This window comes from Xiphophorus maculatus, chromosome 12 (assembly GCF_002775205.1).
Source record: "Xiphophorus maculatus strain JP 163 A chromosome 12, X_maculatus-5.0-male, whole genome shotgun sequence".
Lineage (NCBI taxonomy): Eukaryota > Metazoa > Chordata > Actinopteri > Cyprinodontiformes > Poeciliidae > Xiphophorus > Xiphophorus maculatus.
In genome coordinates, this window is record NC_036454.1 from 3,461,683 (window position 1) to 3,484,737 (window position 23,055).

At 36.6% G+C, this 23,055-nt stretch overlaps 2 protein-coding genes across 2 annotated transcripts; one reads left to right on the plus strand and one right to left on the minus strand.

Annotated features, from left to right (window-relative positions):
- The first annotated feature begins 630 nt into the window (after positions 1-630).
- Positions 631-7,840, plus strand: LOC102238247 (cathepsin L1-like). The gene is made up of 8 exons (XM_005811462.2): positions 631-680; positions 1,915-2,048; positions 2,911-3,033; positions 3,693-3,845; positions 5,375-5,599; positions 5,681-5,846; positions 6,173-6,290; positions 7,179-7,840. Exons 2-8 carry the CDS (start codon positions 1,926-1,928, stop codon positions 7,276-7,278), a joined length of 1,008 nt encoding a protein of 335 aa, XP_005811519.1. The 5' UTR covers positions 631-680; positions 1,915-1,925; the 3' UTR covers positions 7,279-7,840.
- Positions 7,621-19,605, minus strand: LOC102217629 (fructose-1,6-bisphosphatase isozyme 2-like). Its single transcript, XM_023344158.1, has 7 exons — positions 18,994-19,605; positions 17,374-17,536; positions 16,324-16,416; positions 14,314-14,454; positions 13,629-13,766; positions 8,985-9,104; positions 7,621-7,996 (listed from the first exon to the last, which is right to left on the minus strand). Exons 1-7 carry the CDS (start codon positions 19,164-19,166, stop codon positions 7,811-7,813), a joined length of 1,014 nt encoding a protein of 337 aa, XP_023199926.1. The 5' UTR covers positions 19,167-19,605; the 3' UTR covers positions 7,621-7,810.
- Between the last annotated feature and the right edge of the window lie 3,450 nt (positions 19,606-23,055).

A 23,055-nucleotide genomic window follows, 5' to 3' on the forward strand; every position in this document is an offset into this window, starting at 1 on the left:
CATTATAAGCAATATTCTTATAACTTTAAACTGGCAACCATAAAGACTGAGCATCACTGTCAATTACATATTTTACATAATTTGTAGTATAATGTAGCAGTGCTGTTTCTTCTGGGTTTGTTGATTAAACTAAGCATTCAGGTTTAAGTTAAAGAAAAATGCTTTTCATTTTGTTTATATATTTCTCTTCAGATTAGTTGCAGAAATGAGGTAAATAATGCAAAACGCCATCAAATAAAAATATTTCACTAGACCCCAAAATGGCTTGAATTCTCTATGAACCTATATAACAAAGTGGAAATAAAAATGCTTCCATTCCCATTCAAAGAAACCTTTATAAAAGAACAAATAAGGAAAAATTTGTTTAAAATGCACACATATTCCCAAGTCCTAAACATTTATTCAGTAAAGTGAAACAAAAATATTCTCATATGGCCGTTTTGAGTCGGTGTTTAACTGAATGTATGAGGAACGTTCTGCCTGAGACCTCATACCTTTGGCTGCCTGTTTGCTTACTTCCTGTCTTTCAGCGCCTCTTCAGAGGGAGGCGTTACGTTCTTCCTTATCACCTGTAATCACCGGTAGAAGAATAAAACGCCTCAACACGTTTATCTCATAGACAAACAGGACGTTTTACAAGACATCAGCCTCTTCGTCACTTAATCATCTTCTGCAGCGAAGTAAGTTTTGACATTTGACCGGGTGTGTGTGGCTTCAGACAATCTGGACCTACTTTATGTGATGGAACGATTTGCACCTTTTTCCAAAGAGTGAGCAGTGATATGATGTTGTTTTAACTGGTTTATTCACATGAAATTCCTCCCAGATTGGGTTTCATCCACCGCTGATCTTTCTCTCACTAAATCTAAGAAGCTCATTTCCTACATCAGGTGCAATGTTTGGGTTTTATTTAATACAACTAAAATCAAAACACTTTTACACTCTTAAAGCTTCTACAGTAAAATATGAAGTTAGTTTAATTTATTTTTTAAATGATTTATCCACATTTTATTCTTTTTTTTATATTTTAATGTAATAATAATTTAGCTTTTTAATGCACTTTACATTTAAATACTACAGAATAAAAGCAATAAAATTAATGACAGAAACAGAATAAAATAAAATCACCAGGATCAAAAGTGTATAATATACTGTAAACATTTTTTAAAAGTGTATAATATACTGTAAACATTTTTTAAAATGGAATGTTTTCAGCTTTTTGTTGAAGTATCCAGTGGTCAGTTGAATCCTCAGTTTGGGCTTCACTGTTCTGAATGTACGGAAGTTCACACAACAAAAACTGTTTCAAGATGGCAAATAACTAGACGTAATCAAACAAGACGCACCGACAGGCAGATCCAATATACCATAACATTCAAAACAAAAATGCCTGGCACAGTTTTTTTAGATGCCACAGATTTATAGATGAAACATTTCTCAAATTAAACAAACAAATGTGAAAATAATGTGTCTTGCTATGATTTGAGATGGCTAAATCTCAATTTATAGACACCTTGTATGCAGAAAAATACAAAATAGGACACTGGTGAGAGCACTGTCACCTGATCCGAATAATTAGTTATTTGTAATTTATCTTCAAACATTAAATATTAGAAATGATATCTGGCCAAGGTGAATAAGACAGAAAAAGACAGCTGTATAAAAAGTTTTGAACATATATTTGAATAGTTGTACGTATATAAGATACAACTTTTTAGTTCTGCAGGAAATATAAAAGTAAATTAATAAAAATAAAAAATAAAACTCCAAGGATTATCTTCTGCTGTTTTTTGGTTGTTTTTTTTAGAAGGAAAGTAAATTTTTCCAGCAGGATTTGCTGGATTAACCACAAAGTGGAGAAACCAGAATATTTTATGAATGACTTCATGCTATTTCTGTTATTTTTCCCCACAGGAAGCCGCGCCATGTTGCCTCTGCTCGTTTTGATGCTGTGGGTGAACACAGTCCTGTCGGCCATGACGACCGACCCAACGCTGGATCAGCACTGGGAGCTGTGGAAGAACCGCTACAGTAAAACCTACAATAAGGTCATCCAACAGATTTCTTTTGTTGATTTCTTGGACAATTTCAACCCAGCAAGGTTTTCCTTTCTACATCTAGAACTTAAATATTCAATCAGAGATAACTAGTGGCATGAAAAGGTTTGTTAATTCAGGCCTTTCTTATTTTACTTTGTGTGCATTTAATCAAAAATACTGACAGGACGCAAGCTGTTTCAAGAGAAAATTGTAAAAAATTTAAACTGATGCCAATCAGACAAAAGAATGAAGACATTTATGTAAAGCTGGATCATGCTGGCTCACTAGAAGTTGCACTATCTACGCTGCAAAAACACAAAGTCTTACTAAGCATTTTTGGTCTATTTTGTAATGTAAATACCTTAATACAATTGAAATAAGACAAAATTAACTTACAAGTAACATTTTAAAAATTAGGATCTTGTTTTAAGTAGATAAATCCTCAATGCAGATGAAAATATAGACCCATTAGCAGATTATTTCACTTATAATAACTGTCTTGTTGTAAGTGAAATAATCTGCCAATGCAATTCTTTCCCATTTTTAAGGAATTGTTTGTTTGAAACGAGATCCTATAGCTTGCTGAAAAGTTACAAGTAACTAGTTAGTTTTGTCTTATTTCAAGTGTATTAAGATATTTGCACTAGAAAAAACACTTGATAAGATTTTGTTTTTGAAGTGATATGACCAGATTAATAGAGAAAAAGCCATTTACTGATGCCTTATCTTATCATCTATCTTTTTACAATGTTGACAGAATTTCTAAACAAGATCCTCCTGCAGGTCACGAATGTATGGTTTTCATGGAAACATAAGACAGTCTATTTTAGATTATTGGTCACTGATTAAATTAGTTTTTCTCTTTCTGCAGACAGAGGAAGGTTGGAGGCGGATGGTGTGGGAGAAAAACCTGAAGAAGATCGAGCTGCACAACCTGGAGCAGTCCATGGGGAAACACTCCTTCACCCTGGGGATGAACCACTTTGGGGACTTGGTAAAGTTGTATTATGAACATACTCAAAAAACTAAACAAACATTCCAGATGTAACCATATTAAGCATTGATACACTCAATAAATCAAATTTTCTAACATTCTAAAAGTGCCACAAATGGGGCAGTTATGAGGCCCATCAATTTAACACTCCAAAAACACAAAATCTTACCAAGTATTTTTGGTCTAGTTTCTAGTGCAAATATCTTAGTACACTTAAACTAACTTACAATTAACTTTTCAACAAGATATAGGTCCTTCCTTTTAATCAATAATTCCTTAACATAGTGATGAAAAAGTTTCAGTTCCATTAGTAGATTATTTCACTTATTGTGAGACATTTTCCTCATATCATAAGTGAAATATTCTGCCAATGGACATAGAACGTTTTCATCACTATTAAGAAATAATTGACTTAAAACAAGCTCCCATATCTTGCTGAAAAGTTACTTGTAAGTTAGTTTTGTCTTATTTCAAAATGTACTAAAATATTTGCACTAGAAACTAGATCACAAATCCTCGATAAGATCTTGTGTTTCTGCAGTGTGAATGGGAACAAATAAAATAAATACTAGTGATCTGAGCACACATCCTTGAGGGACTCCAGGATAAAACTGGTTTTATGTAAAGATTTAACTGATCTGATGAAATGTTCTTCACAGACTAACGAGGAGTTCAGGCAGATGATGAACGGCTACAAACCCAGAGCAGAGAAAAAGGTCAACGGGTCATTGTTCATGAAGCCCAACTTCCTGAATGTCCCATCTTCTGTGGACTGGAGGGAGAGCGGCTACGTCACACCTGTCAAGTACCAGGTGACAGGATTTTCTCCTTTTCACACCTCCAACTCTGGTAAAGTCAACATATAAAGTAACAACAAAGAAAGTTCTGCCTTGCTGCTTCAGACTGAGGGGTCTGTGATTTATTTATTTAAACCCATCTCAAGAAGAAATTAATTTATGTTCTTAACCAAATACAGTCAGAAAACACGCAGGTTGTTTTTAAGATCTGTGAGTCATGAATTCTTCCTTCTTTCCTCACGTTGTATAACTTTTCTCCCCTTCCCCCACCGATGTACATCTTCAGTAAGATGAAAACCGGTTCAACCAGCTCTAACGTACATTAGAACGCAGTAAACAACGTCATATACAGTCACGGTAAAAGGAAACTGTTTCACAGGTCATAACACAAGAAGGAGAGTGGAAATGGTTTAAGATTCCTGCCATGTGTGGAGAGTGGAGGTTACAGCAAATTCAGCCCAAGATCAGTGGATGCAAAGAGCCGAAAATCAAGACGAGATCTTTCTGGAGGTTAACCTTCCAGAGACTAAGAAAGTGCTACAATGGAAAAGCTTAGATTTAATTTAGTTTTATTTACATAGCGCCAATTCACAACACACGTCATCTAAAGGTACAAAAAAAGTCTCTTCAATCCTATCACTGGGATTGAAATGGATTTAGATTCAAGTTGATGACCCTCGTTATCCAAAACTGTAGTTAATTATTTAAAGGGTCAGTATTATGTCCCTTTATATGAGCTTTCCATCATGTTATAATGTCATTCCATCATCAGAAACAGACATAGTGTTGCTTTTATTCTTTCATTTGTTTGAAAAATCCTTTAATCTCCATTCAGCTGTACAAAACGCCTTGGTGGACGTAGCTCCGCCTTCGAGGCGCAGCTCCTCCCCCACTCAGCTCCTTCAGACTAGCCAGCTGCAATTAGTAAACACCTGCTGAACTCATTACAGGAGCTACATTAAAAATGTTGGTAAAGGGTAAATCGTGTTGTGATGACTTCCTGAAAGCAGAGCTTCAGAAAGAGCAGGAACTTCTTAAAGAGACAGATGTCCAATTTCAAGACGTTAAATTAGGAAGTCGAATGTCTTTTAACTCATATTTGATTTATATACAGCATTTTTATAACAACTGAAGGTAACACAGTTACTTGATTATGCTATAAAGTGGCACTTTGTGCCTGGAAAAGACAGAATGCCATCCCTTTAAGTTGGTTAGAAAGGTTTTTTTTATTTTATTTTTATCCTCTATCACACAGGTGTCAAACTCCAGTCCTCGAGGGCCGCTGTCCTGCAGTTTTTAGATGTGCCACAGGTACAAAACGCTGGAATGAAATGACTTAATTGCCTCCTTCCTTGTGTAGCTCAGTTCTCCAGAGCCTTAATGACCTAATTATTGTATTCAGGTGTGGAGCAGCAGAGGCACATCTAAAAGTTGCAGGACACCGGCCCTTGAGGACTGGAGTTTGACACCCCTGCTCTATCTCATGAAGATGGAGTAAACTGTCAAAATTGCATTTCCTCAGTCCAGCTTTGTGCTGTCCTCAGGGCGGGTGTGGCTCCTGCTGGGCTTTCAGTGCCACCGGGGCCATGGAGGGCCAGCTCTACAGAATGACCGGCAGACTCGTGTCTCTGAGTGAGCAGAACCTGGTGGACTGTTCACGACCTGAGGGGAACGAAGGCTGCAGCGGTGGGTGGATGGACCGTGCCTTTCAGTACGTTTTAGACAACGGAGGTCTTGACTCAGAGTCTTCCTACCCGTACATGGGAGTGGTGAGTTGGAAAAGTTAAAGCCTCCAAACTGCTTCTGTGCTTCAAAACAAGTCAACTGCTTTTCCTGTTTCCTAATTTTAGGACATGCCATGCCACTATGATCCCAGGTACAGCGTCATCAGCCTTGCAGGATACGCCGACGTCCTCAGTGGCAGCGAGGCATCTCTGATGGAGGCCGTGGGCTCTGTGGGGCCAGTTTCCGTTGCCATTGACGCCGGTCATACGTCTTTCCAGTTTTACCAGTCAGGTAGGTGTTGATCTATAAAATATTAATATTTGTTTTAACTGTCAAGGTTAAACATGCAATACTTAGTTCCCACAAGTCTGAACCAGAAGTGATCCACCGCCATCTTGGTAGGCAAGTGCAGCACAAAGCATAGATCAACCATGGCTTTGAGACCAGCAAAAAGAAAGTCTGGACACTGTTGACCAAAGTGCTAGAGAAAGATACATTAACAAAATGGCTGCTGTCGGGAGGCAGATAATGGAAACATGTCTGCTCTCCTACTATGTGTTCACTACTCAGTGAACATGAAGAGTGCCCATAGTAAAAGGACTGGATGTGTGTTTTAGGCATCTACAGTGAACAGGACTGCAGCAGCCTGGACCTGGACCACGGCGTGCTGGTGGTGGGTTATGGCACAGCGCAAAGTCTCCTTTCTGATGCAAATTACTGGATCGTCAAGAACAGGTAAAAGTTAACGCAACACTTAGCTTCGATGTCTGTCAATTAGAAAATACCAGTCAGTTTTTAAATGATAACATATTCAGTTGGGTTTTATTTTCTTTTGATTTAAACAATGTTCAACAAGCTGAACGGGGAATCCACACTGTGACGTCACAGCGTGTAACAATCTAGAGTCAGCACACAGCTGCAGTTATTACAGCTAGAAACTAGCAGTCGGGCTCGAAATCACTGTGACCTGAACCTTCAGAGCCACATAAAGACGGAAACGAAGTCGGCCTTCTATCACCTGAAGAGCATCTCCAGGATTAGAGGACTTATGTCCCAGTAAGATCTAGAGAAACTCATCCATGTGTTTATCTTTAGTCACATTGATTACTGCAACAGTATCTTCACAGGTTTGGATAAAAATCAAACCTGCAGCTGATCCAGAATGCTGCTGCTGGCGCTCTGACTAAAACCAGGATGTTGGAACATATCACCCAGTTCTACATCACCCATTTCTACAGTCCTTCCACTGAGAGAGCAAACTTTAAAATATTTTTGGTAGTTTATAAATCACTTAAAGACCTGCTGTTGTTGTATCAACCTTCCAGACCTTTTAAGTGTTCTGGTTCTACATCCAGAACCAGAACCAAAAATAGAGAAGCAGCATTCAGCTTCTATGCACCACAAATCTGGAACAAACTTCCTGAAAACTGCAGAACAGCCGAAACACTGAGTTTCTTCAAGTCTAGACTTAAAGTCCAGCTGTATAAAGCTGCTTTGGAATCATAATAAAAGAAACATCAACATTTTTTATGTGTATTGATAACTTAATGCACATCTGGTCCTGGTTTTCACAATTGTTGACTATATGATGTTATATATAAATCTGTGGATTTCTCTCTGCAGCTGGGGCTCCAGCTGGGGTGACAACGGCTACATCTACATGTCTAAAGACAACAACAACAACTGCGGCATCGCCACCGCTGCCAGCTACCCTCTGATCTGATGAGCATCCTCACATCGGAGCACGTTGCACTGCTGGTCTGTTTCCTTGGCCTGAAAGTGGAAAATAAGTTTATAAAATCTTTAATGAGGGGAAAAAGTACTTGATGATTGGGCTTTTGTTTATTTGGTTTTACTGACTGATATTTCTTTATTTGTTTTCAAAGTTATTAATGGTAAATTTGAGCGTGATTCTTTTCTTTTTTTATGTAATCAATAAACGTTGTAAACCAACATCTGTCCAGACTGATGTTTCTACCTTATAGTTTCTTATAAATGGTTGCAACAAAAGAAAAGAAACTTCAGAGTAATGCATCATGGCAACAAAAAAAAGAAAGGACAAACGTGTAAAACCCAATTTTACCACTTAACATTAACATTTAAATATTTGGAGTTTATTACAAGTCAAATTTAAAATCTTGTTTACAAAGCCGACATACATTTAGTTTTATCCAAAAAGAAAAAAAAAAAGTCTGAATCTTTCAGGTGATAAAACATCAGTTGATGGAAAACGTAATATCCAACACATTCAGCTTTTATGAGAACTTCTTCACAAACGACAGGTATTCGTTGACGTCATCCGGCGAGCCGACCACAAAGGGAACCCGCTGGTGGAGCGTTTCGGGCTGAACGTCCAGAATCCTCTGGGTGCCGGTGGTGGCGAGGCCGCCCGCCTGCTCCATGAGGAAGGCGATGGGGTTGCATTCATACAGCAGCCGCAGCTATAAGAGAACAGTTTTTATTTTTTAAAAAAGGTAAATGCATCAACTCAGAAAGCTCTGAACAAAATACTAACAGGCAGCTCCTGTAAATTTTGTTTTGTCGACATGTAAACAAAGTTATTAAAGCAGCTTCAAGAATAAAAAACAGACACCATACTTGGTCTAGTTTCTAGTTAAAATATTGTTTTAAAAAAACAACAAATTTTATCAAAACTCATCGACTTTCTCACTGTCAAACTTTATCTTTTGGATTTTTCATTAATTACACTGAAAATGTATGAAGTTCACTGCAAAATACAAATCTTACCAAGTATTATTTGTCTAGTTTAGTTGAATACTATAGTTCACTTAAAATAAGACTAGATTAACTTACAAGTACATTTTTTCCAAAAATAAAATAAAAAAAGATAGGAGCTTGTCTTGGTTAATAATTCCTTAATAATAATGAAAAATAACTGGTTCCACTGGCAGATTATTTCATTTAACATTTTGTCAATCAAGCTCCTGTATCGTGGGTAAAAGTTACTTGTAAGTTAGTTTTTTCTAGTGTACTAAGATATTTACACTAGAAACTAGACTAAAAGTACTTGATAAGATTTTGTGTTTTTGCAGTGCAGTCTGCAGAACTCACAAACATGTTTCATTTTTTACAAGAGAATATTTTTATGGAAATGTTATGCATGTTGTGGATAAAAACCCCTCGGAAAAAAGCTGGAATTTTAAAAGATATTTTTTAAACATTCAATTAAATTTTTGGCCAAAGTTATTAAGAGCTACAGTGGAGCAGGATTGAGTTATTTAAAAACATTTTCTGTTTAATTGTTTAAGTGACAAACTAAAAGCAGATCTGGGTGAACTAAAGTCTGCTTTTCAGTAAAAGTCAATGAATAGATGTTCTATTTTACTATGAGATAAAAACAATAGCATGACTAATGAAATTCAGTAATTTGTTGGTTATAAAGCACAAACCGTCTCCGTCTGATGTTACCTTTCCTTTGGGGCTCTTCTCGTTTGCAGGATACATGAAGATCCCTCCGTAGGTGATGGTTCGATGAACATCTGACACCATGGATCCCACGTAACGGGCCCCATACGGGGAACCTCCATCCTGCAGGAGCGACAGAAACGCACTTCTGTTATTAACCGTTTTTTAAATAAATGGTTTGGTGCAATTTATTGAAAAACAGCTACATATGGATCAGGGTTGTTATGTGAAACAGTTTGATGCAAATCACAGAATTGGCCTGAAGTTTCATCTTGATTATTGAACTTCTATCAGATTTAAATTTATAAAATGTTTTATTTGCTTTTAAAGGGAACCTGTTATGCAAAAACTAAATTTTTCAAGTTCTTATTCTTCCATTTGCGTCTGCATTGCTTCTGAAAACAACCCAAGACTTAAAAAAAAACACCCAGACGTTTTTAGACAATGAATTAAGATTTTTTGGTGTCTGGAAAATGTGCAGTTTCAAAAACTGCAACACCAGAAGAGCTCCAACATGTTTGGTCAGCTGGTTTTACCGCTGCATACGCTGTACAAACTGTTAAAAAAAATCTAAACTCCTTTAAAAAAAGCCTAATTTGAAAATAATAAGAATTAAAAATGATCTATAATGCTTCCTTGAACAGGTTAGGATAAATTTATGGGTGATACAAAAAATGTTCAATACATTTTTGCTCAAAATCATTCTTAGATAATGAGATTTTATTCTGCTCAGTTCTGCCTTTTTTTTTTTTTTTTTACCCCTCCAGGGGGTCTTTTGTGGGCTCTAGTGTCCCTTATATGACAGTAGGCTGACAGGAAACGGGGACGGAGGGGAGGAAGACATGCGGCAAATATCGTCAGGTCCGGGAGTCGAACCCGCAACGACCGCGTTGAGGACTGAAGGCCTCCAAATATGGGTTGCGCTAACCGCTACGCCACCACGGCACGCCCCAGTTCTGCCTATTTTTGAGCTGTTTTATGATGTCCTGTCACTTTAAATTCAAATAAGCTGCTGATGGCCACGCCCCCTTGCATATTTGAAAAGCAGAAATGGAGCCTCCTGCACAACAAAAAAGAATACAGCAAGTGGTTTCTGAATGGCAAGTCAACAAAAGACTCGTCTTTTCCAGAAGCCATTTTTAAAATGATTGGAGTTGACCTAAAAAGTTTACACAAAACATTTCCAAGTATTTTTGTCTAATTTCTATTGCCAGTATCTTAGTACACCCAAGATAATTCAAAAATAACTTGAAAGTAAATTTTTAGCAGGATATAAAAGCTTGTTTTAAGTGGTTCCTTAATATTGGTGAAAAGTGCTGGTTCCACTAGATTTCTTCAGTTACAAAACAAGAAAAACACAAATTATGAGTGAAATAATCTGCCAGTGAAACAAAAACTTTTTGTATCAATATTAAAAATTTATTGAAATAAAACAAGCTGCTGTCTTGCTGAAAAGTTGCTTGTATGTTAGTTTTATCTTGTTTCAAGTGTACCAATATAAAATGTAAAATGTTCTGTATTCATGTTAACATTTGTCTAAACAAAAACAAACCAGTTTTTACAAGAAAAAAAACTTTTGATTGATAAAGCGCCACTTTACACTAAATCCTCCAGTTGTTTTGTTTTCTCATGTTTGATCATTTTGCTGTAACTTTAAAGGATAATCAGTAACCAGCAGAGGGGTCAAAGTTCACCTGCAGCCGATCTGGGTCACATTAAGCAAACAAACTCCTCCAGGGTCGGAGTGGAAACTGGTTTTTGTGGCTTTGCATGTTTCTGTTTTCCTCCGCAGACTGAAGCTTGGAGGAGATAAGTTGCCCTTTCATGTTCGGAGTCATGTGTTTGCTGACTCACCTCACACTCGTCACACACTCGGAGTGTGTGTTCACAACGTTCCTCAGTCCACAAAACTCATAAACACACTCTTATCTTTCTCTCTACGCAACAAATAACGATCACAATCTGACTTTCTGTGATTTTTCTCCACCATTTTTTTATTTCTCCAGATAAAATTTGTGGCTACAGCTGAAACTTTCATCCTCCAACTTGTTTTAAACAAATCAGGCAGGTGGAGAGCAGGAAGTAAATGCTGTGGCGCTGCATTCGGTTTTAATCCCCTGTGGTATCTGAGGCATGTTTACGTTGCTCCATAACCTCGTGATTTAAGCTTCTGCCGTCGGTCAGTGCTGCGGTTTAGGCTCCCATCTGCTGTGTCACTGTTACGATCACGAGTGTTCGAACCCGTCACACAATGTTTTCCTTTTATTTTCTAAAAATAACCCGAAGCAGGAAGTAATGAAACCTTCAGGCGTCTAAAAAAGTGAAATCGTGGCAGATTAAGAAAACAATCAGGCTGCTGTTCATTAAAATGTTTTTTATTTTTATCCTCAAAGCTGTAAACCTGCGCCAGAGTACGAGAAAAAAAAAGAATAAAGTTGTAAACTTAGGAGAATAAAAAAATATGAGAATAAATTCATACTATTATTTTTTAGGCCTTTACAGTGAGGCTATTTGAGGATGAAATATTATTACATTACATTAATATTAGAACAATATTTTGTTATTTCTCATTATTGTGATTTATTTATAAAACCAACACCAAATGCATACAAAAATGACACAAAAAGAGTCTTATAGCTGCAATAAAATGAAGAATTTTGATAATTTTTGGTTTTATTAATAAATATGAGAATAAACGACAAAATATTAATAAAACATTAATATAATGAATAATATTTCACCCTTAAAAGCAGCATCACAGGTCACAACATACGATGGCCATCATAATTCTGACTGTAGACAACTGATAATACAGTAGATAACATTTTATGACTTAATTCTTGATAAAAAAAAATTTTTTAGCTTGTACTCTGTGATATGTTTTGAGTTATGAGCATAAAAAAGCCAAAAATCCCAGAAAAAAACATTTTAATCTGCAGCAGCGTGATTATTTTCGTCATCTCTGCTCATCATGTTCAGTTTGAATCCATCCAGGTTTGTTTCTGCACAGCTGAATGGTTGCCATGGAGATTAGAGGATTTCTCAAACATGCATGAAATAATCAATCACTGCAGATATTAAAATTACATGACGATGCATAAAATAATACGCAGAAGTGACATGACTGTCCATTGAAAGAATGAACTTTTTTTACTGACTGAGCAGGATTCACAGGATGATGAATCACAGAGGAAATAAAAATGAAGATTCAAGCTTTTCCTCTGATTCATCAGTGATGAGTGAGACTGAAACGGACTCTGTCATCGTGTCTTTAACTCCGGAGTGCTGAATAGACACCAGAGCCGACAGGCTGCAGCTTCCTGACCAAACGTCGCACCAGCTGATGGTCACACGCCAACGCCCGACTGGAATCTGTGATCGTTTGGTTTGGCCTGCGGCGCCCGGCTAAACGAAGCAACTAACCCTGCAAAAACACCAAATATTATCAACTTACTCCTAAGTTTGTTTCGTCTTATTTCAGCTATATTAAGATATTTGCAGTAGAAACTAAAAATACTTGTTAAGATTTTGTGTTTTGAAGTTTGTTCATTAACAGGCCTGTTATGAAAACTAATTTCTCTGGATGATAAATTGTCCCAGAAGTTATTGCCATAAATGATAATATTGGGTTGTTGAGACAATTTTCAGTGAATATACTTGAAAATATATTTTAAAGAACACATTCTTAAAGATCAATAAACTTTAAATATTAATGAACATTTAACACTTTAACTGGCAGACATTTTAAATATCCAAAATAAAAAATAAACAACAAATAAAATGAATAACGAAGTCTTTGTAAACAAATCTGTCCTTTAAATAAGTGATAGCAGAGAACAAAACAACAGACTGAATGGATTAATCAAATTTATTTATTATTAATTTATTTATACTGCTTGTTGTGACAGACCTATTCATTAATAAATAATTGATTTTGATTACTGAAGTCGTTGGACTTTCATGTCTCTAAAGTATAAGTGAACATATTTGCTCTAAATTGTGTTAAACTGTGTAATTATTGCAAAGAAAATGGGCGTTTTTCTGCAGTCAGTTCTCTGTAAACTCATCCAGGCAGATCAAGCGCTTCGTCAGGACTCACATGATGAGCTTCTGACAAACTCATAACTCAGGAGCCAATTTTATTTCTGCACCAGTGATTCTCCTGTGTGCCAGTGAGTCTCCCTTCTACTTTACAGCTTCATCAGCAGGAATCAGATTAAATCAGACGCATTATCTCACGTTTCTGGCTCCGCTGCAAAAACGCTGAATATTACCAACTACTGCCGGTTTAGTTTGAATAGTGCAAACATCTTAATTCACAATAAGTCAAATGTAACTTACAAGTAGCTTTTGGACAAGACATAAAAGCTTGTTTTAAGTTAATAATTCCTTAATATTTATATAAAAAAGTTCTAGTTTCACTGCCGGATTATTTGACTTGTAAATAGTAATTACATTTTTCATCAATATTAAGGATTTATTGACTTAAAACAAGGTCATATTTCTTGCTGAAAAGTTACTTGTAAGTTAGTTTAGTCTTATTTTAAGTGAACTAAGATGTTTACAGTAGAATAACCAAAAATACTTGGTGATATTTTGTGTTTTACAGTGTATAAGAGGCTGCAGTTTTGAGTGGAAACGTCTCACCTCGGGGTGTTTCTTGTGTTTGAGGTATTCGTTGATGGAGGGGTGGAAGTATTTGGCGTAGCCTTCGTTCAGACTGTAGATCTTTCCCTTCTGCTTGATCCGCACGTTCCTCTCAATCAGGATGAACTCACCGATGGCCTTTAAGGAGGAGCAGAGAAGAAAACGCTTAAATTCACTGAAATGTTCTGGAAAAGTTTTGATTTGTAAGCTTAAAGCAAAATATCTGTGCGGATTTCAAATTGTTGGTGTACACTGTAAAAACACAAAGTCTTACAAAGTAATTGTGGTGTAGTTTCTAGGGCAGATATCTTAATACACTTAATACAAGTAACTTTTATCCAAGATACAGGAGCTTATTTTGTTATAAGCTATGCTAATTATTTTTCATCAATATTAAGGAATTATTTACTTAAATTAAACTCCTATTATTTGCAGAAAAGTTACTTGTAAGTTAGTTTAGTCTTATTTTAAGTGTACTACGATGTTTGCATTAAAAACTACACCAAAAATACTCAGTCTAAACAAATAAGTCTTTTATATCTTTCAACAGACTTTGTTTGATGCCAATTTATAACAAATATTTGCAGTTGGAGATTAAAAAAAATGCCAATTAGCTCAGGTTAAATCGTAACTTCAGGAGTTAACGGTGTCTGTTGGCAGCGGGGAGGAAAGTCGGCGGACTCACCGGGTCGAGCATGAAGAAGTTGAGGCCGGCGCCGGTGCTGAGGGCGACGAGCGTGGCGCTGCCGTAGAGCGCGTAGCCGGCGCACACGATGCTGTTCCCCTGCTGCAGGGCGTCCTGCTCTGTGGGCTCGCCTTCTGACGTCTGAGGAAAACAGAGTTAGCTACATTCAGCAATACACCTGAAACAATTAATCACGATTAATCGTTTACGAAAATAATTTACTATAGTAATCGATTAATTGTTAACTAAACTGCAAAACAAAAAATCTTAAGTATTTTTGTTCTAGTTTCTAGTGTATATGTCTTAGTACACTTGAAATAAGACAAACTACTTACAAGTAACTCTTAAGGAAGATATAAGAGCTTTTAAGTACATCATTTATTAATATTGATGAAAAAGTTTTAGTTTCACTGGAAGATTATTTTACTTATAACACGGGGAAAATGTCTTATTAGAAGTGAAATAATCTGTCAATGGAAATAAACATTTTGGTAAGATTTTCTGTTTTTGCAGTGTAAATAAATCCCGATGCTGATGTGATGGATTTTACATCCTTAGGTATAAAATAAAACAATTCAACTGATATTACTTTGTTTCTGCATTTAGTTTTCTTCTCTTTCTTGTTTGATTAATTAATTAAAACTCCTCTTAGTGTTTCCTCCTAAAAGAACTAAAATGATTCATTTGCCCTCATTTATAGTGCAAATATTTTGAATGAAGACAAAACTTTTAGCACTATTTTTAGTCAATAAGTTTTTTATATTGATAGAAAACTGGAAGATTATTTAACTTGGGAAAATGTCACGTTCTCAGTGTTTTTGTTTAATTATTATTGACTAAAACCAAGCTCCCATATGTTGCTGAAACGTTATTTATAAGTTAGTTTTGTCTTATTTCAAGTACATTAAGATATTTGCACAAGAAACAAAACAAAAATACTTGTTAAGGTTTTTGCAGTGTGGAGTATAAAGACTCAAAAAAGGCTGTTTGCCTCCTCACTGAGCAGGAATTAAACGTAAACTGTAGAAAAAATATTTTATAAATGCATTTAATTTTGTCTGCAAACATGTTCTACCCAGAACTTGTAAAGTGTTGTAGTTTTAGCTTCACATTCTGTAATAAATTCTCCCATTAAGCACCTTTTCTATCTAATTATTAGTGTGTTAATCCTAGAAATAATCAACAGATCAGCCCTGCACTGTGTTCATGTTAAGTCAGGCACAAATGGCTGACATATGTTTTAGCTGCAGATGCACCTTTTGCTACCAATAAGCAAAAGTTCACAAAAGGAATCCTGTGCTGCTGCATTTCAGGCTGTAAAATGTTTACTTTCTTATTTTAAAATATTTAATATTTTTTATTAGCGGGTTTTAAGTTATTTCTAATAAAGCATTAAGTGAAAAATCAGCAGAATGCACCGCTTTTTGAAATCAATAGTCTGAATAATCAATATCTAAAACAATCGCTAGTTTGTTTTAGATAGTCAGTTTTTAATTATTAATGTTTCCTTTTTAATTTAGACAATTTTTGATCTGGTGTTTTTTGTACATTAAACAAACTTTTCATTTTCATCGCATTTTATTTTTTTCTTTTCAGCCATGCAGTAATATTTCTGAATTGTTCATGTAACAAATAATGATAATAAAAAAATTAAGAATGAAAAGGAGAAGAAAACAATACATAAACTTGGAATATTTTCCTCATTAAAAGTTTATATTTTTATCAAATGAACAGCATTAATCTGAATTGTTTCTTTTTTTTTTTACTTTGAGCGATTTAATTTAAAATATAAAAAACAATATATCAATAATTATTTAAAAACCCCTCTATATTGTTTCGTTTTTACATATTTACTCAATTCTTCTGCAGTGATTGTCAGATTAAAATGTTTCGCCTAACTTTAGATTAGTTAAACACCGCCCTCTTGTGGCTGCAGCATGTTGCTGCAGTTTTTAATGGAATCAGTTTTCCATAAACAGATTTGTAGTTTTGGTAAACAGTGAGACTCACCCGTTTGTAGATGGCGAATATGGTGCCAATGGAGGCCAGGCAGTCGATGTTACTGGAACCGTCCAGAGGGTCAAAGCAGACCACGTATTTTCCCTGAGTTCAAATGAAAAAAACAGTTTTATCTTCAGGGTCTGAGTGATGATCCTGAGAAAAATCCTTCAAAGTGATGACAGGATAAACTGCAGTGATGCTTATTGCTCAGTCTCAGCTCGTTTCAGACCCTGGTCTAGTTCTGACGGTCATGATCCGAAACTCGTGACCAAAGGTGAGGAATGGCACCTGGAAGGACCAGCCAATCACCATCCTCACCTTCCAACTGAAAATAAGCCTTCAATCTCAAATATAGATACTGCCACAAAAAAACAAAAATAAATAAAACAAAACTAGGAGTAAATTTCTGCCAACAAATCAAAATTTTCTGAACATTCCCTGCTTTTCTCTACAAAATGTTCTGAGATTAACCTCAAAATGTCCTCGTTTTTTCTAGCATATTTTCAACTTTTGAAAATCAGAAATTTGCTTGATTCTTTTCCTTGAAATTTTCTTTAGGTCTTAGAACAAACACTGAAATGTCCAAGCTATTTTTCTAGAAAATTTCTGAGATTAATCTCAAAATTTCAGATTTTTTTCTTGAAAATTTCAACTTTTGAAATTCAGAACTTTCTAAATTTTTTCTAAAACAAATTTAGAAGACCAACCTCAAAATGTTTTGGCAAATTTTCAACTCTTCAAACTGACATGTTTTTATTTTTTAAGATTAATCTCAGAAACTTCTGAGTTTTTATTTAAGTTTTGCAAAAATTTACTCTTTTTTTTTTCATGTAAACTGGTCTTAATACACCGTCATAGTCTGCAGCTCTAAAATAAAAAAAACAATATTCACTTATGAAAAACATGAAAACGATGTTTCTGAGTGGAAAGCAGCATAAATTTCTCATCATTGGTAAAACCTAAACTAATTATCTACATGTTTAAATATGTTATAAAAACTTGCAGTTTCAGGCATCCCAGCTGTTAAAAGTGTGCTAGCCCTTTAAGAGCTTTGGTTACCCGTTTGTCCTTGGGGGTGACGATGAGCTCCTTGTTCTCCTCGGACACCATGCAGCAGGTGCTGTAGGACGCCTGCAGCATGTTGATGACCAGGTCGTTGGACAGGACGTCCAGCTTCTTCACGTCGTCGCCCGTCACGTTCACGGAGCCGGCCATGCCCTGCCTGGAGCCGGCAGAGTAACAAGAGACGACCTTCAGGTAAATCTCCAGGTAAATCTACCACTACAGTTTAGTCAGTGGACAGAGAAAAACAAAAACAAGAGGAATACATTTCCACCAAAAATCTCAGAGGTTTTGAGATTAATCTCAGAATTGTTCCAGAAAAAGACAGAGACATTTCTGAGTTTCAAAAGTCAAAAAATTACAATTTTTGAAACTCCAAAGTTTTACTAGACAATTTCTGATATTAATCTAAAAATTACAGAATTTTTTCACAAAATTTTCAACTTTTCAAACTCAGAAATTTCCATTTTTTTCAAGAAAATTTCTAGATTAACCTGAAATTGCTGAGTTTTTTTGGCTATTTTTCTTATCAAATTTTATATATATAAAAAACTTTTTGTATTGCTTCTGCATCATATTTTATTATATAAATAATTGATTTATTTTTGTGTTTCAGTGATTCTGTTTTGGAAAGGAGGAAAAATGGAGAATGAGGAAGAAAAAGAAGAAACTGCACAAAATCTTACACATTTAAAAAGAACTGGACAAACGTTGTTAAAAAATCAGAAGAACATCTCAGCTGGAGGAAAATCAACCAAATGACTGCACTTCTTAATGTTAGAAGAATTAAAGAGGACTAACCAACTGGACTGGTATATTTTAGGTAACTTAATCTTGAATTTCGGCACCATCCTAAACATTTGGTCAGGCTGACATTTTGAAAACCCTGTAAAAATTCCACTACTGAAAACCTGGCTGTGTCTCCATCAGTCCCCAAACAAAGAAGATTGCAAAGTTATTGCATCAATTTTTAGCAACTCAGAACATTGACAGTCGTGTGTAATGTTTTATTTCTCCATGATAACGCAGATAAAGGGAATCATAACCAAACAGAGCTTCTGCTCCACGGTGTTACATCAGGACTGCTTAGGAAATGTTAAACCAGGAGGAGAGTCAGAGTTCGACTCCTGAGTCGACTGTGGCAAGAAAATAAAATGTCCTACATTTGGTCCTTCAGAGGAATCAGCTCTGACTGCTGCCATGCAGCTTTTTTACATATTTGTGGAAACTATCACCCTGTCGAGACACTACATGAGACGAATAATCTGTCAAACAATTTAGTTCCTCTGCATTCTCTCAGTGCTAATTAGAAATATCCAATCAGAGACAGGGGGCGGGTCTTAGCGCGGTCAATCACTCCCTTGTGCTGCTCATCTCACTACAGTTTCTCCAGTCACCAGAGCCTGTTCTGAATGCTAAAGCTAGTTAGCATTGCGGGTAAACAGTTTTCCTCTGACAATATCTAAACATTTTCTTGTTTTTCAAAGCAAGTTGAAAATTTTTCAAGCTCAGAAATTTCTTTGTTTTTTACAGAAAATTTCTGAGCTTAATATAAATATTTCTGAGTTTTTTTGTCTTGGATTTACTTCTCTTTTTTCCAGACAGGTACGAACTCACAGGTGGGCGAGGCCGGCCTTCCGCACCGCGGAGGAAATGGCTTTGATGGCGGTCAGCATGGCAGTGAGCAGCTGGGTCAGCTCCCCGGTGGCTCCTTTCGCCTGCCGGCCCGTTTCGATGATGAACCGGGTCAGGGTCCAGACGTCTGTGTCGAAGGCAGACTGGTCCGACATGCTGGGTTCTGGACCGGCGCTGGATTCTGGACCAGCAGCCTTCCTTGCAGACAGCAGGTTCAGACGGAGCCTTGGCAGGTCAGGCTGCGACTGGACCGCCTGGTCTGGCACCGCGTCGTTGTCATTCCGGGCCAGCGGATCTATTTGTGAGCTCGGCCCAGCCCAGCGGTGTCGGATGTCGGCTGCACAGCTTCAGGATATCTGAGAGAAACCGCAGGAAATCCACTGCATCCTGATTTATAAAACAATCTACCTGGTGATTTTGTTGATTCAATGTTACTTTAAACATTTATATTGATAAAGCAATATGAGCAGCTTCGCTCATGAGTAAACCTTGCAGAATGTTTTATCAGAAAACTGATATTTTCTTGGTTTTCTTGGGTCCATAAAGGAGCAGAAACTGCGGCTCCTTTCAGCTTAAAGGTCACAGAGCTTGAAGAACTCCATCTGACCTTTCAGCTAAAGGTCATCTGGAGCCTTTTAGCAGGCTGACGCCTCCTGCAGAATAAAGTATCATTTAAGCTTCATGCATCATTTTGTCCATTTTTATTTATTTCACAAATAAATCTTTATATGATGTGTGGGTTTTGTTGTTTTTACCACTTTATTGTGTAAAGTTACAGTCAAAAATTAGCAGCAATTATTTGGGTTGTTTAGCCTGACATAAGAGAAAAAAATATATATTTTTCAGTGTCATATTTTCACAAAATATGATCTTGAAAGATAAACATCCATTTTTTTCTCCTTTAGATAAATAATCCAAATTATTGCCGCTGATTTGTTTTTCTTGTTTGTTTTTTTTTTTTTGCCAAAATCACTTTTGGTATGCCCTAAGTAATAATTTTACCAAAATTGAAATAAAAAAAATCAGCCAACTGAGCGATTGGTTACCTGTCCAGTGTGTACCCTTCCTCTTGCCCTTTGACCCCTGGAGATGTGTACCAGCACCCCTCTCAACCTGAAGTGTGCTAGATAAAGTAGGGATGGAAATAAATCACGGCCACTAAAGGTCAAAGGGGAAGTGGTGGAGGAGGTGGAGGATTACAAATACCTGGGAGTTGTAATCGGCAACAGACTGGACTGGGCATCTAACACTGACGCTGTGTGCAGGAAGGGGATGAGCAGACTCTATTTTTTAAGGAAGCTGAGATCCTTCAATGTGTGCAGCAAGTTGTTGGAGACCTTTCATCACAGTGTTGTTGCCGGCGCCATCTTCTTTGCTGCTGTGTGTTGGGGAAGCAGCATCAGAGCCAGCGACTCTAATAGACTGGACAAAATCATCAGGAACGCTGGCTCTGTACTGGGACTAAGGCTGGAGTGCCTGGAAACTGTGGTGGAGAGGAGGACGCTGGAGAAGGTTCTGTCTATTATGGACAATAAACAGCAGCCTCTCCTCCACATAGTGGACAGACAGCGGAGCACCTTCTCACATAGGCTGCTCCAGCTCCGCTGTCGTAGGGACAGATACAGGAAATCCTTCCTGCCACAGGCCATCTCACTGTACAATAAAAGCTAAATCATTGTTCTGCACAAATCAGTCCAATTTTGCACAACTGCACGGTGGCACACTTGCTGTACATATATTTACATATACATTCTGTTCTGCATTTTGAATCTTTGCAAGGACTGCTCTAAGCTGCTTTTTATATTGACAGCATGTTATATTTTATTTTTATTTTGTCTACAGTTGCTACTCAGTGGTGGATGTTGTGTGTCTTGTCTCTATGCTGCTGTAACTGCAAAATAATTTCCCTGCTGGGATGAATAAAGTAATTCTATTCTATTCTATAAAAATCACTTTTGGTTAAAAGTGATTTACACTTACACTGATGCCAGCTGGAGAGGAACTTAGACTTAGACTGACTTTATTGTCTACTTTAGACTTTAGAGTCTACCACAAAAAAGGAAAATCCTGAAAAGATTTAATAAAAACAGGCATAAAAACTTGTAAATTTTTCTGCCTGAAGCGAGGCTTCAGCTTTCTCTGCATTTATGTAATATAGTTAAGTTGAAATTGTTTGCCCCCGTCTTCTTGAAGTTATTGTTCAACAATTAAACTTCAAATTTCAATTCCGTTTTGTTGGTAGATACTAAAAGCTGAAGTTTTCTGGAAAAAAAGAGCAAAAATACAAACTCAATGCACATTTTTGGAGAATTTTACAGCCATAAAATCAAAAAAATACCAGGTGGCCCAGTTAGAATTATGGCCAAAAAGGGATTAACAGGAAGATTTTCCAAAAAGAAGAACTTCCTTTCAGCAGGAAGACTTCCAAACAAAGCCAAAACTGAACCATTTATTTATATTTGATAAAAGTAAGTTGAAGCAATGCCTCCTATTGGGAATCAATGTGGTGACAGTGATGAGGAAAAAGTTCCCTTTAACAGGAAAACTTTCCAAAAAAGCTTCTCCAGAAGAAATGAAATCAAGATTAAATTTCAAGAGGCTGCATGTTTTGATGCAAAACTGGCTTTTGCATTTAAATTTAAATTGTTGAAGGTAAATGAAATTTGTTTCAGTTATGGACTTATTAAAGTATGGACCCAGACTTTGAAATATGTAGATTAAATTTAAAACTAAATATGAAGTAGATACAAAAAATAAAAATGGTGCGCATTTTCAAAAATAAACTATTTTCAACCAAAAGCATTTAATATACATCAAAAAGATAATCATCTTAATGCAGCTATACTATGTCAACATAGTCACATTCAATTATCACTAAGACTATATAGGTATGCCATGAAGTTTTATTATAGTAATTTACTAAGCTCAGTCCCTTCCTGCAGTCTCTGAACTGTATTTGCCAAATCCTTAGCAGCCATTTTTTTTTCACATCACAACTGATTTTCAACCATGAATACCACAGCACAAAAACCCCTAAAGACTAAATGATTTGCAACAGCAGAATCCTTCTCACCTCATGGACCTTACCGAGCTCCGCCCCCAACCGACCCACGTGACGCACGTCTCACAAGCAAAGCCTCGCGGCGCGCTGTTTCTATGTAAACATGATTAGTGCATCATTTCTACCGGATTTTCACAATATATCAGCTACTACAATGGACAGAGGAACTAACAAGTTCATGTCATCATCTGGGAGGAGGTTACTGGTTTCTCAGTCACAAGCTGGTTGCAAACCTGAGGCCAGCAGGTGTCAGTCAGTTATGGTAGATCTGAAATTTGGTTAGATGACGTTAATATGAGAAGCTACAGACTGATAGGAGGAACCAAAGAGCTCTGTAAAGGTAAAGGCAAATCTTCAGAAGCTAGGATATAATTAATTTAATTTCACATAATTACCGCGGTAGAAGCCATTTGTTGTCTATGAAATATATTTGTTCTTGTAACGGATAGTAGACTAAAGTAAATTAAGAATGCCATGAAGTTTTATTATAGTAATTTACTAAGCTCAGTCCCTTCCTGCAGTCTCTGAACTGTATTTGCCAAATCCTTAGCAGCCATTTTCCTTTCACATCACAACTGATTTTCAACCATGAATACCACAGCACAAAAACCCCTAAAGACTAAATGATTTGCAACAGCAGAATCCTTCTCAGCTCATTGACTCTCAGCAGAGAATCAAACCAAACCAGCAAAGCTTCGGCCAAACGCTTCTACAGCATTAGCATCAAACAGCGTTAGCATAGCATCAAACCCACAGAAGGGTCGAACAGAACCTTGACTTAATGTTGCACACTTAATAATTAAGCAGTGTGGTTATCACAAGTTCTTTTATTCTCTGAACGCTGTTAACACAGACAAGAGCGACAGTGACCAGCCGTTACTGCATTAAATTGCCGTTAGCTCGCTGAGTCAGGAGTCCTCACCGTGCTCCATGTACCAACTGGTGGCGAACTGCTGTAACTACAGTTTAATACATCTCAGTTC